General features: G+C 44.6%; 1 protein-coding gene across 2 annotated transcripts in view; it reads left to right on the top strand.

Moving 5' to 3' along the window:
• Window positions 1–13,390, top strand: part of LOC137642687 (cyclin-dependent kinase 5-like) — a 94,857-nt gene that overhangs the window by 75,457 nt on the left and 6,010 nt on the right. For both annotated transcript variants that reach the window (XM_068375468.1, XM_068375469.1), the window contains exons 5-6: window positions 3,651–3,822; window positions 10,171–10,382. In XM_068375468.1, coding sequence (XP_068231569.1) covers window positions 3,651–3,822; window positions 10,171–10,382 — 384 coding nt within the window. The remainder of the gene's footprint in view (window positions 1–3,650; window positions 3,823–10,170; window positions 10,383–13,390) is intronic.

Here is a 13,390-nt window from a genome sequence, read left to right as displayed (position 1 = left end):
AGGACGGGTACTTTCAGTTTCCATTCCATCCATCTTCCAGGAAGCTCGTGGAATTCAGCCTAGACTACAGGTATTCCTGCTCAAGATGCAGTGTGGCGATCCCGCCGTGGCATCGCAGGTCTTTTTCCCCAGAGAACTCTCCCTGCTTTCCTCATGGCCGCTCAGGTGCAGGCTTCCGCCTCCTTCGCCTTTTGAAGGTCTGGTCAACTCCGGTAGGCTCGGGTTCGACCTTCTTCAGCGCCGGGACAAGCTTCCGGATGCTTACCATGAGTGGGGGTTCATGGTATTTTGCTAGGAGCCTTCTCCTCTTCTGCCTCAACATCTGGAGTATCTAGCCATGATATTGAGTCAGCGGCCTTACCATGTTGGAAACCCTGCTTCTCGCCCGTCCAGCGAGGTTAAGCAACGTCGGTTCTGGTCGGTACTTGGATGGGTGACCGCCTGGGGACGCCAGATTCTGTTGCCACCTCCTCCGAGCCTTCCCTTCAGTTGACTGTGGCAAGGCTGAGGAGAGTCGCAGTACCTGTTCTCAGTCAAGCAGAGCTTTCAGCCCTACCTTGGAACGTTTCCTAGTTCTCTTTTCCTCATTGACCCGTCTATAGTTCCGAACGGTCGCCTCAGGATAAGTTCCATGTGGGGCGGCCAAAGTTCCGGTGGTTTCAAAGCAACGATTAACCGGACGTTCTGGCCCTTATGGGACCAGCGGAACGATTAGACCTGCAATGGGTGTTGACCTATGGAACCTCTTGATGGGAGTGGATATTCTCGTCCTTTCCCCACATTTTTTATGCTGTTCTCGGACTCGTCAAAGAAAAGGGGGGGGGGCATGTTCCGGTCCAGGCCTATGGTCAGGACCTGAAGGATACCTCTCCATCATTCAGGCAGGCTTAGGGGCTGTAGTCTGGCCCCTCTACAGATCCTACAGCTCCTGCCGAGTCGCTCCGTGCGTGTCGACTTCATGGTTCTGGCGTGTTCTAACCAGCAGGGGACGCATTTTCACACCTTCGCATCTTGCAGTAGAGATACCTAGATGATTTGAGATACTCTCAATACCACCATCGGCTCTCTCATTCCGGGCAGAGGAATGTTCTCTCCGACTATCCGAGCAGAGCCTCGTAGAGAGAGTGTACCTGGGGGTCTTTGGCCTTTAGTAACCAGCAAGTCCTGGTCTGGGGGACCTGATCGTGACAGCTTGGAACCTCAAGCTTCCGCTGTTCTTTCCCCCAGTCTCAGACCCCGAGACTCTGGCAAGATGCATTCCCGTGATGGTGGGACAACATCGACGCCTGCGTCTTCCCTCCTTTGTTGTCTGTTGAGAATGGGTCTCAACAAGACCAGGTTGTCTGTCAACCTTTCAATGGCCCTGAGAGCTCCACTGGGACTATGTGCAGAACGGTTTCCGGACCCTCTGCTTCCCCTGACGGAACTCCCGGGAGAGCTTCTCCCACGGTACAGGCTACTCAAACAACCACACTGCAACATCTTTCACGAGCCGGGGCGTCGCTTCGGCTTCATGCCTGGAGACACTACGCCTCCTCCTCAAGAAGAGCCAACCCGCTACAGTCGCGGGACGGAGGTCGCGTCATCTGCGATAGTCATCCGCAGGGGTCTTCCAGGCGAAGTGGAGAGTCTTCGGTGGTTGGTGTCGTGGGAGATATACCTCTTCCCTTGAGGCCTCTTCTCCAGCAATAACGATCTTATTGCCTTTCGGCGGGAGGAAACTCCTTTCGTCTCTCGGCAATGAAGCCTGTCGCTCAGCCTTTCCCTGACCTTCAGGCTTAAAGGAATAACTTTTTCCTTCCTGCTGGACCTTCCCTCGCTCATGCGAAGCTGCGAACATCCCTGCCCTAGTAGGAGTGAGACCTCCAACTTGGAGCATGGCTCGGACTTTTTAGTCCCTTAAGAGATCTTCTCAAGACCCTTTACGTCAGGCCTCTGATAGTATTCCGTCTTGGGGCTCCTTCTCACTCTGGCCGCGGCCAGTGTGTAAGCAATCTTCTTGGTCTTGTACGACTCCGCCCTTTCTAAGGAATGGGGGAAGGCAACATTCAGGTTCGCTCCTGAGTTGTTGGCTAGACTCAGAATCTTGGGGTCCCGGCCCTTCGGTCCAATTCCTTCAAGATTTCGAGTCACCATTCTGTATCTGATGTCCCAAAACCTTCTCCTTCTTGCCAGTACTGTAAAGGAATCGAGAGGTTAGCTTTGGGAACAGCTGCAGTTTGTCCTCAGTTGCAGCCGATTTGGGAGCACAAGAAGGACACGGGGGAGAGTCACCAGTATACCTCTTCAGCTCGGACTCAAGGACATTCATCTCGACCTGACTCTAGACCCTCCCCCGTCACGTCGCCGTACAGCACGATGTCGGATACATCGCAACCTCCCTCGCCTTCGAGTAATACTACTCTGTGACGCAGGTGCTACAAGCTGGAGTCTGGAAGCGTCTAATGACCTTCGCAGCCCGCTTCCTGCAGGGCGTGACCCACAGGAGTTTCGATACGTTTTCTATCGCTCTGTGGTGGCTACACAACAGCTGGTCTAACCTCAGGCTCCTTTTTGGACAGGTAGCAGAAGGTTGAGGGCATTGTTATCAGGTTTTAGTCTGCATGAACAAAAGAAGTATGTCTGGCCCTTACTTCTTTCTTCAGCATCCCCTCTACTGGGAAGCAGCATCCTGGTCTCTGCATAGCTGACCTCGAACCTCTGCAGGTAAACCATGCTTCCTTGTGTTCCGAGTATTGAGTCAATACTGTCGCGTCCCCCATACCCTGACGAGGTGGTATTGGGAACGTCCTAACCCAGAGTTCCTTCTGGAACTCCAGGTCAACTGCCTAGGACGGGTCACACTTCTTCCTTCACACACAAGCTTATGTAGGCCATACGGTTCCTTGCGGAGCAAGGAACTTGTGAGGTGCAGGGACTCCTTTTCTCGAGTGCGACTCACTCGGATTCTGAGTCCCCGGGTAAAGCCAAAGCCAGTATGGCGGGGGACTTTCCACCCTACCTAAGGGGTAAGTCACCCAATGTAAATAGCGTGGTTTGTATTTCGGTTACGGAACAAATGACAAATTCGAAGATAATTTGTATTTTTCCTAACCATACAAACCTTAGCTATTTACACATATTTGCCCGCCAGCCCTGTCCCCCAAGACAAGTCCTACCTCTAATTGAAAGTGATCTTCACCGGCGTGTGAGGGGGGGAGGGGTAGCTAGCTACCACTCCCCTACCCCCCGCTGACTAGCGCGGGGGTAATACACCCTCGTTAAATTCTTGTGGCTCGCCATTTCAGCTACGCTAAAAGGTAAACCCAATGTAAATAGCTAAAGTTTGTATGGTTAGGAAAAATACAAATTATCTTCGAATTTGTCATATTGCTAGCTAAACCAAGGATTTTTGTTTTCTTTTTTTTTTAGAGGTGTTTTGACCAAATTTCTATAGAGTGCAGTAGGTAGCTTATTCCCATATACAGTACTGTATTCTCTATGCCTTTATGTCAATTGTACATAATCTGTTTATTGCCTCTTGTAGACTTCAGTACAGTACTTATGAATAGATTGTGCATACCTGGGGAAGCATTGAATCAGTGTTACTAATTTTTAGAATTAGAATTGATGAAGTAATCCATTCCAGTCTTCTTTTGCAAATATTTCAGAATGGAGAATTAAAATTAGCTGATTTTGGCCTTGCAAGAGCTTTTGGTATTCCAGTAAGATGTTATTCAGCTGAAGTGGTCACATTATGGTATCGCCCACCAGATGTACTTTTTGGAGCAAAATTATACAACACCTCCATTGATATGTGGTCAGCGGGTTGTATATTTGCTGGTAAGTAATGCTTAAAAAGATCCATCTCATAAAAGTTTCCTTGGTGTGCTTTGAAGATTATGCTAGATTGAGTATTTAAGAATTGTTAGTTGTTCCAACACAGAGTACTTACCTCAAACTACTTTCTTAGGAGTATCTGGGGTATCCTCCCTATCCGACCAAGAATTTTGCGTAGTTCCCCCATCTCCTCTTCCTTTGTTGGGTCGCCCCATGGTGGATGGATACTTGCCCTGAGGTGACCCTGGGTCAGCTCACGAGTGTGTGCTGCTAGGTCTGACTCATCAGTAAGCATCTGTTTCCTTTGTGCTTCCCCATCCCTTTGTGCCTTACCATTCACATCCTTTCACAGTATTACTGGTGTTGTTTGGTGTTTCAGTGCTTTCCTTTTGGAATCCCAGTGTCGCTGTCCCGGGCCTAAGACCAGTAAGCCTTTGACGTCTCCTTCAACCCCGTCAAAGAGAGGTTCTCCTTCCCCTTCCCCTTCCCCTACCCGGAGTAGGGGACGAGGTAAGTCTGTTGTGGGGAAACGACCCATTGCCATTCCCCATGAGTCTTATGTTGATGATTTAGGGTGTATTGTGCCTACGCAGACGTGTGGGGTGTCTGCTAGAGGGGCTGGAGTGTGTGCTGTAGACGAGGTTCTGGTGCCCGCAGGACCCATCTCGAATGAAGACCCGGTGTGGGGGGGAAGTCAGGAACGGCTCCTTCCCCTCCCTTGTGGCAGTGTCTTACAGATTCAGCGGTGCCCTGGGGCGTTATGGACAAGGAGAGGCAGCCCACAGGATCTTCAGACCCCGACTCCATTGTAGGGATGGCACCGAGGACGTCCTTCAGATCACCCATGCGTCAGGAGGAAGAATTCACGGGCTGGTTCGCTTCTCGGAAGGCTCTACCCGCCTTTGTGTTACCACGTGTTTCCCTTGTGCTTCCCCATCCCTTTGAGCCTTACCATTCACATCCTTTCACGGTATTACTGGTGTTGTTTGGTGTTTCAGTGCTTTCTTTTTTGGAATCCCAGCGTCGCTGTCCCGGGCCTAAGACCGGTAAGCCTTTGATGTCTCCTTCAACCCCGTCGGAGAGAGGTTTTCCTTCCCCTTCCCCTACCCAGAGTAGGGGACGAGGTAAGTCTGTTATGGGGAAACGGCCCATTGCCATTCCCCATGAGTCTGATGTTGATGATTTAGGGTGTATTGTGCCTACGCAGACGTGTGGGGTGTCTGCTTGTGGGGCGGGAGTGTGTGCTGTAGACGAGGTTCTGGTGCCCGCAGGACCCATCTCGAATGAAGACCCGGTGTGGGGGGGAAGTCAGGAACGGCTCCTTCCCCTTCATTGTGGCAGTGTCTTACAGGTTCAGTGGTGCCCTGGGGCATTATGGACAAGGAGAGGCAGCCCACAGGATCTTCAGACCCCGACTCCATTGTAGGGATGGCACCGAGGACGTCCTTCAGATCACCCATGCGTCAGGAGGAAGAATTCTCGGGCTGGTTCGCTTCTCGGAATGTTCTACCCGCCTTTGTGTTACCACGTGTTTCCCTTGTGCTTCCCCATCCCTTTGAGCCTTACCATTCACATCCTTTCACGGTATTACTGGTGTTGTTTGGTGATTCAGTGCTTTCCTTTTGGAATCCCAGCGTCGCTGTCCCAGGCCTAAGACCGGTAAGCCTTTGACGTCTCCTTCAACCCCGTCGGAGAGAGGTTCTCCTTCCCCTTCCCCTACCCAGAGTAGGGGACGAGGAACCCTTCTTGAGACTTCACATGAGAGAAGTTAACTTACTGAGTGCACAAGGTGAACTGAGCGGGAACTGGGAAGAAAGGATGGCATTGTTTATTACAGCACCCCACAACGCAAAAATATCAAAGAATTCTAAATATCTATTAATAATTAGTACATAAATCAGAAATATCGAAGAATACAAAACGGATACAAAATATCTATTAATTATTAAATAAATCAGAAATATCAAAGAATACAAAGACGATATAAAATATCTATTAACTGTTATTATACATATGGTACCTATAGTATTATACATTTTAAAGTTGTAGGCGAGGAAAGAGAAGGTGCAAGTAGCTATCTGAGCAATTAAGGTTATGCCTTGTGATCTTGAACATATGTCATGGTACTCTCTCAATAATGCGCAAACACCTAGTAGTATATCTAGCATTGCTCTTAATTTGAGAGCGAACTAGAGGGATGGAGCTACTATAAGAATGAGTGATTGTTAACAGGTTAACAATAATGATCGCTAACAGGTTAGCGATAATGAACAAAAAGAGGTAACGTTCCAAACGTGTTTGGGATAACTTTCCAAAACATGCTCGCTTCGTGATATCGTTCCAAAGGTTGCTCATATCATGGTGTCGTTCCCAAGCAATAGTAGTTTTGTTCCAAAGATGATCGCAGTCATGAACAGCTGAAGAGAAAGCACAATAGCTTGCAAAATTTTTGTGTTTTTCTTCATCCTAGGTTGAGAACTGGCCAACATTATTTCTCCCACGGGTAGAGATATGGTAGGAATGACTTGTATGAAACACCTTAAAAGATTAATCATTCAAAAAGAAAGGCAAAGGCAGCAGTGTGTACAAAGTCAGCTGACTGACTATGTTCCTGAGACTGAGAGAACTTAAGGTAAGAACACGTGCTTGTAGAAAAGTTTGCTTCTATGCGGAACACTTCAAATAAAAACTGAATGCATGTGACATTCAGTTCTGGTGGGTTTTTTTATCTGTTTGGGATGGCAAGTGCTTCAATTGAGTCCACCAGATATCCTTGCTGTCCTTGTGATAATCAAATACACAAGTGTAATCTTGTACATACTTTTAGGGCTTAAGGAATATATCTCTCCATGGGGAGAATGCACGAGTGTAATTGTGCGCACACATTTAGGATGTAAGGAATATTACAAACGCTGAATGCAATTTGTATTTTGCCTAACTAAACAATCTGAGTACAGTATCTCTCTGTGGGGAGAGCAATCAGGTCTGTATCCTGAGTCATGATCTTCCGAAAAGCTCGAGAATCCTTTTCTGGCATATAAGGTCTGGTCTTTGGTACCAGCCAAATGTCTTGACTTTCTTTTAGGCATAAGTCTTCCGAGGATGAGGGAGAGGGGTTAGTTGGGAACCACCTATCTTCCTAGGTATAAGGAGACTTGGGATTTGAATGGAATTTTTTTTTTATTCCTAGGATGATTGAAGGCATTCATAAATGGGAACTTTTCGATCCCTAAGATGATTGAAGATGTTCATAAATGGATACTTTTCGATTCCAAGGAGAAAGAGAGGAAATGTGAGGTCAAATCAAATTCTATTGGTAACAGTTGATAATTGTCAGCAAAAGAAACTACTGTGGGTGATCTTGATTCATAATTGGATCAAGGGCGAGGATCACCCCATGGAGTAAACTGTACATCAATAGTCACGACTCCAGTAGTCGAGGAGATATACTGGATAGACCTGCCAGTCATAATGAGAGTGTATGCATTAGGTCATGCATTTTAACTCTTGCAGGCGTAAAGTCTCTTTTCAAAGAGTGTTCAAACTTATGCTTAATCTTGGATGTGATGAGGTGCTAAAGAGTGATACACGCAATGGTGAGGGGTAGTAAACCACCTATTCTATACCCCCTAACAGGCTGAGCCCACGCTACGGGTCTTGTAAGGTAAGTCGCCCCATGCTCGCATTCTAAAGCTCTGCGTTCAGGTGTGTGTGAATAGCCATGCCAGTGCACTTGAAGAAAACATGCACATGCTCCAAAGAACTGGCATATTCAGGTGAGAACGTGCGCTCAGGTGAGACTTCTGCATTCACCATCAGCGCACGCTGAGTATGTTGTTCGGTTGTTGATAGTGTGCATTGAGATGAGTCATCTGTTCACCTTTAGCACATGTTGAGTGCAGTGGTTCCCGGACCTTCCGAGAGAACTCCCTCCATGACAAGATTTACTCAAACAACCACAAGCAAACATCTACCGCAAGACAGTAGCTTCTATTTGTCCTTTTGCCAAGGAGACTATCCAGCGTCTCTTCTCACAGAGAGGCTTTTTGCGACAAGTTACGAGAAGCATGTCTAAATACCTGCGAAGATCCTTGGCATCAGTCTACCAGGCTAAGTGGACTGTCTTCCGTGGTTGGTGTCGTTGAAGGAGTATCTCTTCTCCTATTGTCACTATTCCAGTAATAGCGTAGATTCATGTATACCTTCAAGAGGAAAAGCTCTTGTCAGTATTGACGGTGAAAGGCTACCGCTCAGCCTTAAGCATGAACTTTAGACTGAAAGTAGTTGAACTTCCCTCTTCATTGGAGTTCTCTCTCCTCATACAAAGTTACGAGCTCACATACCCCTAGTGGAAAGTTAGCCCTTCTCCTTGAAAAGTTCACATCTTTCGGTCCCTGAAGGGTGCTTCCTACGAACCATTACGCCAGGTGACAGATTGCCACCTCACTTTGAGGATGGTTTTCTTACTCGAGTTAGCTTTGGCCAAGGAGTTGGTGAACTTCATGGTCTATCCTACAACATCGCCCATTCAAGGGGAATGGGCGGAGGTGATACTTGGCTTCGTCCCAGAGTTTATTGCCAAAACTCAAAATCTGGGTGTAGCAGATCTTAGATTTGGGCCCTTTCAGATTGGGAGTCTTCATTCTGTAACTGAAGATCCAGATCAACCATTACTTTGTCCACTGAGGATTTCGAGGTATTACCCTAAACGCACTGCAGCAGCTCACCCCCGAGTTTCAGCACTCTCTGTCAGCACGGGGAAGGTCAAGAAGAGAGTTGCAAAGAACACCATCTAGGCATAGATTTGTAGGGTCATTAACCCTGCAGTGAATCCTGACCCTCCTCCTGCTTGTCGACCTAGAGCTCAGAACGTCAGGGGCATAAGTATGTCACTGATGTTTAAACATAACTACTCTGTGGTGCAGGTACTACAAGGGGGGTGTGTGGAAGTGTCAGATGACCTTCAGTGCCCACTGCTTGCAAGACGCGACCCACAGGAGCATGGAGACGTTCTCCATTGGTCCTGTGGTGGCTTCACAACAAGTGATTTAGAATGCATCAGGCTCCTTGGTGGACATGTAGCAGATGGTTAAGGACATAGATTACCTGGGAGTAGTCTGGGATAAATGTGTAAGAATGACTGGCTCTTTCTTTCTTTCATCTTCCCCTCTCTTGGGAACAGCACCATTGGTCCTCTGCATGCTGGCCTCACCTATTGACATATAATAACCATTTCCCTTGTGTAACTGCTATAGATTTAATACAGTACTTGTCTACGTCCCCTATACTCTCCGCAAGGTGGGTATTGGGAAATGTTTGTTTCATATTAACATTTCTATTTCTCGAAATATTCTTACCTAGACAGTCACATTGCTAATTTTTCACACACACATAGGTTGCTCAGTTCACTATCTGTGCATTGCACAAAGTTTTTAGTCAGGAGTCATGGTTTTTCTAAGTTATAGGCCAAGCCTGTTGTTGAAAACCACGGGTCAGTGGTCGGACTTCCACCCTCCTAATGGCTAGTCATCCCAAAGAAATAGCATAAGGTTTGTAGTGTGTTGGAGCAAATGACAAATGTGAAAGTAATTTGTATTTTTCCTATCGATGCAAACCTGTAGCTATTTATACAAATATTCCCACCATCACCTGTCCCCCATCCTGCCTGCAATTAAAAATTGACTGATTCACTGGTGTGTGAGTGAGAGGGATAGTTTGCAACCCCCACTACCCCCCCCCCCCCCCACACCTCTAACTAGCAGTTTGAATAGTTGCCACTTTGCTTAGTTTTAATGGCTGGTCCTCCAGCTTCACCGAAAGGTAATCCCCAATAACTAGCTACAGGTTCTTATTGTTAGGAAAAATTCAAATTACTTTCAAATTTGTCATTTCTAATTGTTGTATTCTCCAGCTTCTCTGTTATCTTTCCTATGTGAAGGACGAAGGTCTATATTTGTACCGTAAGCAAATAATTCTTATATTTTTCTTTTTATTAATTAAAAAAGATTTGTTTTTTGTAAAATATTTCATGTTCATCACATTTTTTAATATTCTTAACCATCGGAAAAATATTCTGCTTTCATCGTGAAAAAGTTAATCATTCCTCAACGTAATGCACCAAACCAGAAGCTCACATCTGATAGTTTGGACATCCCAAAACACAAAAAAAAAAAGAAAAAAAGCTTGCCACATTTCTCCCTGGCCAAAAGAAATGTACCACAGTATTAGTGGACCCTGCAAAAATAAGACATAGCTTTATTTTATCAACATTCCAGGTCACTGAAGATATCACAAGTAGACTTTTCTTATTTTAATTGTACTGTAATTATTTTACCACTTTTCTATCACCAGAGTTGGCAAATGCTGGGAGACCTTTGTTCCCAGGTAGTGATGTGGACGACCAACTTAAACGGATATTCAAACTTCTGGGCACACCAACAGAAGATACTTGGCCAGGGATGACTTCGCTTCCTGATTATAAAACTTTTCCATTATATCAACCTACAATGTCATTAGCCCAAGTCTGTCCTAAGTTGAGTAGTAAAGGCCGGGATTTAGCTCAGGTAAGTCTTTTTGTATAAATTATTCTAGAGATTGTAATACTGTACTCTAATCATCGCCTTCAAAAGTGAGTTTTGGTGTTCTGTGTTAAAATGAAAATAAATTTTGTGAAAATTATTGCATGCACAGTAGTTCTTGGAAATGTTGCATCTGGGTGCTTTAGAATTAAGGAAATTGTTTTAGGAAAATGTCATGGTAAGTTTTGGAAAGCAGCATTTTTCATCCAAAGGTCATCTGATATATAATGGTAACTATTTTTATTTACTCATCAGATCCCATCTGAGACTGAAAAACATATTTTACCTTACAGTACGTTAGAGAGACTTTCCTGTGACAAACCCATCACTTTTTAGAATCCTTGAAATACACAAGGTCAGGCTCCATATAGCTCCAGAGAAATAAGTTCCACCCAATTTATATGCACATATAGGCTCCAACACACCCCTAGCAGCAGTAAAGACATTCCATGTGTGTGTGCCCATTAAAAAACCCATTCTACCCAATGTCGCCAGTATTTTTCAATTACTTTTAGACATGCACTACGTCAATACCCGAATTGACACTTCACTGATACTATTGGGAAAGAAATGGGATGTTTATTAGTCACAAGTTATGGCATATGGATTATAATGTTTTAGAGGTATGAAAAGACATGTTTTATGTTTTTTGTAAATGCTGATAATTTCCTCCAAAGCCTCTTTTTCTCTTAGTGTGAGAATCAGTAGTGAATGACAGGTAAGAATCATTAAAGGGAACTTAAGTTTTGAACTAAAGTTAATACATACCCAGAATTCTTGGAAGACTTCCATCCTTCCTCCTCATTTTGTTGGTTTACTTTTCTTTGGTTTGTTATCATAATGACTAAAAGTGATTGGTTCTGTTTATATGGAATCAGTCAAGGCAGGAGCAGCCGGATCCATACTCCAGCTGTCCTTCCTTATTCAGGGAGGGTAATTTGTATATAATTTTATTTTTTAATTAAGGAATAACAGTGAATGGGTAAGTATTAAAATACTCTAAATCATTCTATTTAAAACATTAGGTTGCTGTAGATCAAATTTGAAGGGTTACATGATATAAAATATCATTTGATATGATAGCATATATGGTAATACTGTACATATAAAGCCTTAAAAATCACAATGCTCCTACTTGCAAATATAGCTTACGATACTATATGGGCCCAAAGACTGGAATAATTACTGTGACATTCAGTAGGAATTGCAATCCTAGAATTTTTCTGGTCAGATCCATACCAATTTTAAGTTTTCAATATTAAACTTACCCGATGATCATATAGCTGTCAGCTCTGCTGCCCGACAGAAAAACCTACGGGCGGAATACGCCAGCGATCGCTATACAGGTGGGGGTGTACATCAACAGCGCCATCTGTCAAGTAGGTACTCAAGTACTCGATGTCAACACAGAACCAATTTTCTCTCTGTCGTGCCACTGGCAAGACCTACTAAATACGCTGTTACTAACTGGATTTGTTTTCACAACTATTTGGTGAAGTACACTATTCCAGTTTTGAGCTTTCGCTATGCAGGGGTTTTATCTTCATTTCAAAACTTGAACTCGTTTTGGATAGATTTAATTATGGTGACAAAGAGAGTATGGACTCTCTTTCACTTTTAAATGGCCGACCCTTCCCTTAGACGGAAGTGTGTTTAGGTTTTTAGTAATTTTGCTTAACACGTTATAGATCTATATATTTTATATCTCTCCGCCTTTATTAGGCCTCTTCGATTAACTTTCCTTTTATTATAAACATATAAAAATAAATTTTTATGTTTTGTTTATATGCGACCTTTCCTGATAGTAGGCGGTCCTAACTTGGAACCGAAGTTAATCAACGTTGAGCCCGTTATATCGTATTTAACCTTTAAAGAATTTAAAACTTTTTAAATTTAATGTTTTATGAAAGAATTTCTTTGATAGTCTCGTACTGTTTTCAAAGATGAACTAAAGTTTAGTCTACGCAGTTGTTGACGTTCAGGACGTTCAACATGCGCTCTATCGTTACGATAGAGAGAGAGTGTATCACAGTTTCACTTTGCAGTAAGAGTAAACCGATTCTGGCGTTTCGTTCATTCTTTCTTAGCTTAAATGGTTTAAATTCTAAATTAAAGGAACTTTTTATTTGGAAAACCTTTCAGTTTTTTCCTTTAGCAAATAACATGTTTTGACGATATATAATTGGGCTCTTCTCTCAGGTGCGAAATCTAGAGAGAAAGAGAGAGATAGAGACGGAGGGAGAGAGAGGAGAAAAAACGTTTCGTTCAAGCGGGTAACGTTGTTCTCGTTTTACTCTCCTCCCTAGTCGCTGTAGGGGAAGAAGGTAAAACGTTTCTAGGGTTTTATTCTTGTTCCCAGGCTATGTGCGGTGAGAGATTGTAAACGTAGTTTATTTGAACTAGTGTTTAGTCTCTTTCCCAGCCACTGAATTCTTTATCTTTATATATGTTTTCTGTTGCATTATACGACTGTTTTCGCAATTACTACCTTTTAATGAAGGGTAGGATTGCGTGTTTCAGGTAGAAATCAGTAAAAGTTTCGATTTCAGTGAAATAAGTGCAAAACAGAAAATCAAAGTGATAAAGTGATATGCGCAAAGTGTTACAGTGTTGCGTCCGAGGGTTCGTCTGTTCGTGCCTGTCGTTCACCTAGTCCGGGACCTCTTGCAAGCTCCCAAGCCCAGGGGAGAAGTAATGTCGAATGACTTATGGGTTCGTCAGGCCTTGATCAACGAACAGACGTTTTTCCCTCCGTGGTTTCGGGCGTATCTACCCAAGATCGCCCCACCCACACAAAGACGAGAGAGCCCATTTACTTCTCGTCTGCGGAAGAGGTTTCTCGTAAGAAACCTTGGACCAAGGTCTCGCAGCTTATTAAGTGCAAGTCGGTCCCTTCCGCGCAAGTCCAACGGCCCAGGTGTAGCCACTGGGTCAGTTCGGACTCGCTGCAGTCTTCCGATGACTGCACACCTCCTAAGAGAGGTAAAGCGGTA

Source organism: Palaemon carinicauda, chromosome 6, assembly GCF_036898095.1.
Source record: "Palaemon carinicauda isolate YSFRI2023 chromosome 6, ASM3689809v2, whole genome shotgun sequence".
Classification (NCBI taxonomy): Eukaryota; Metazoa; Arthropoda; class Malacostraca; order Decapoda; family Palaemonidae; genus Palaemon; species Palaemon carinicauda.
Note: the sequence above shows the minus strand (reverse complement) of the source record. Positions and strands in the feature narration are given on the sequence as shown.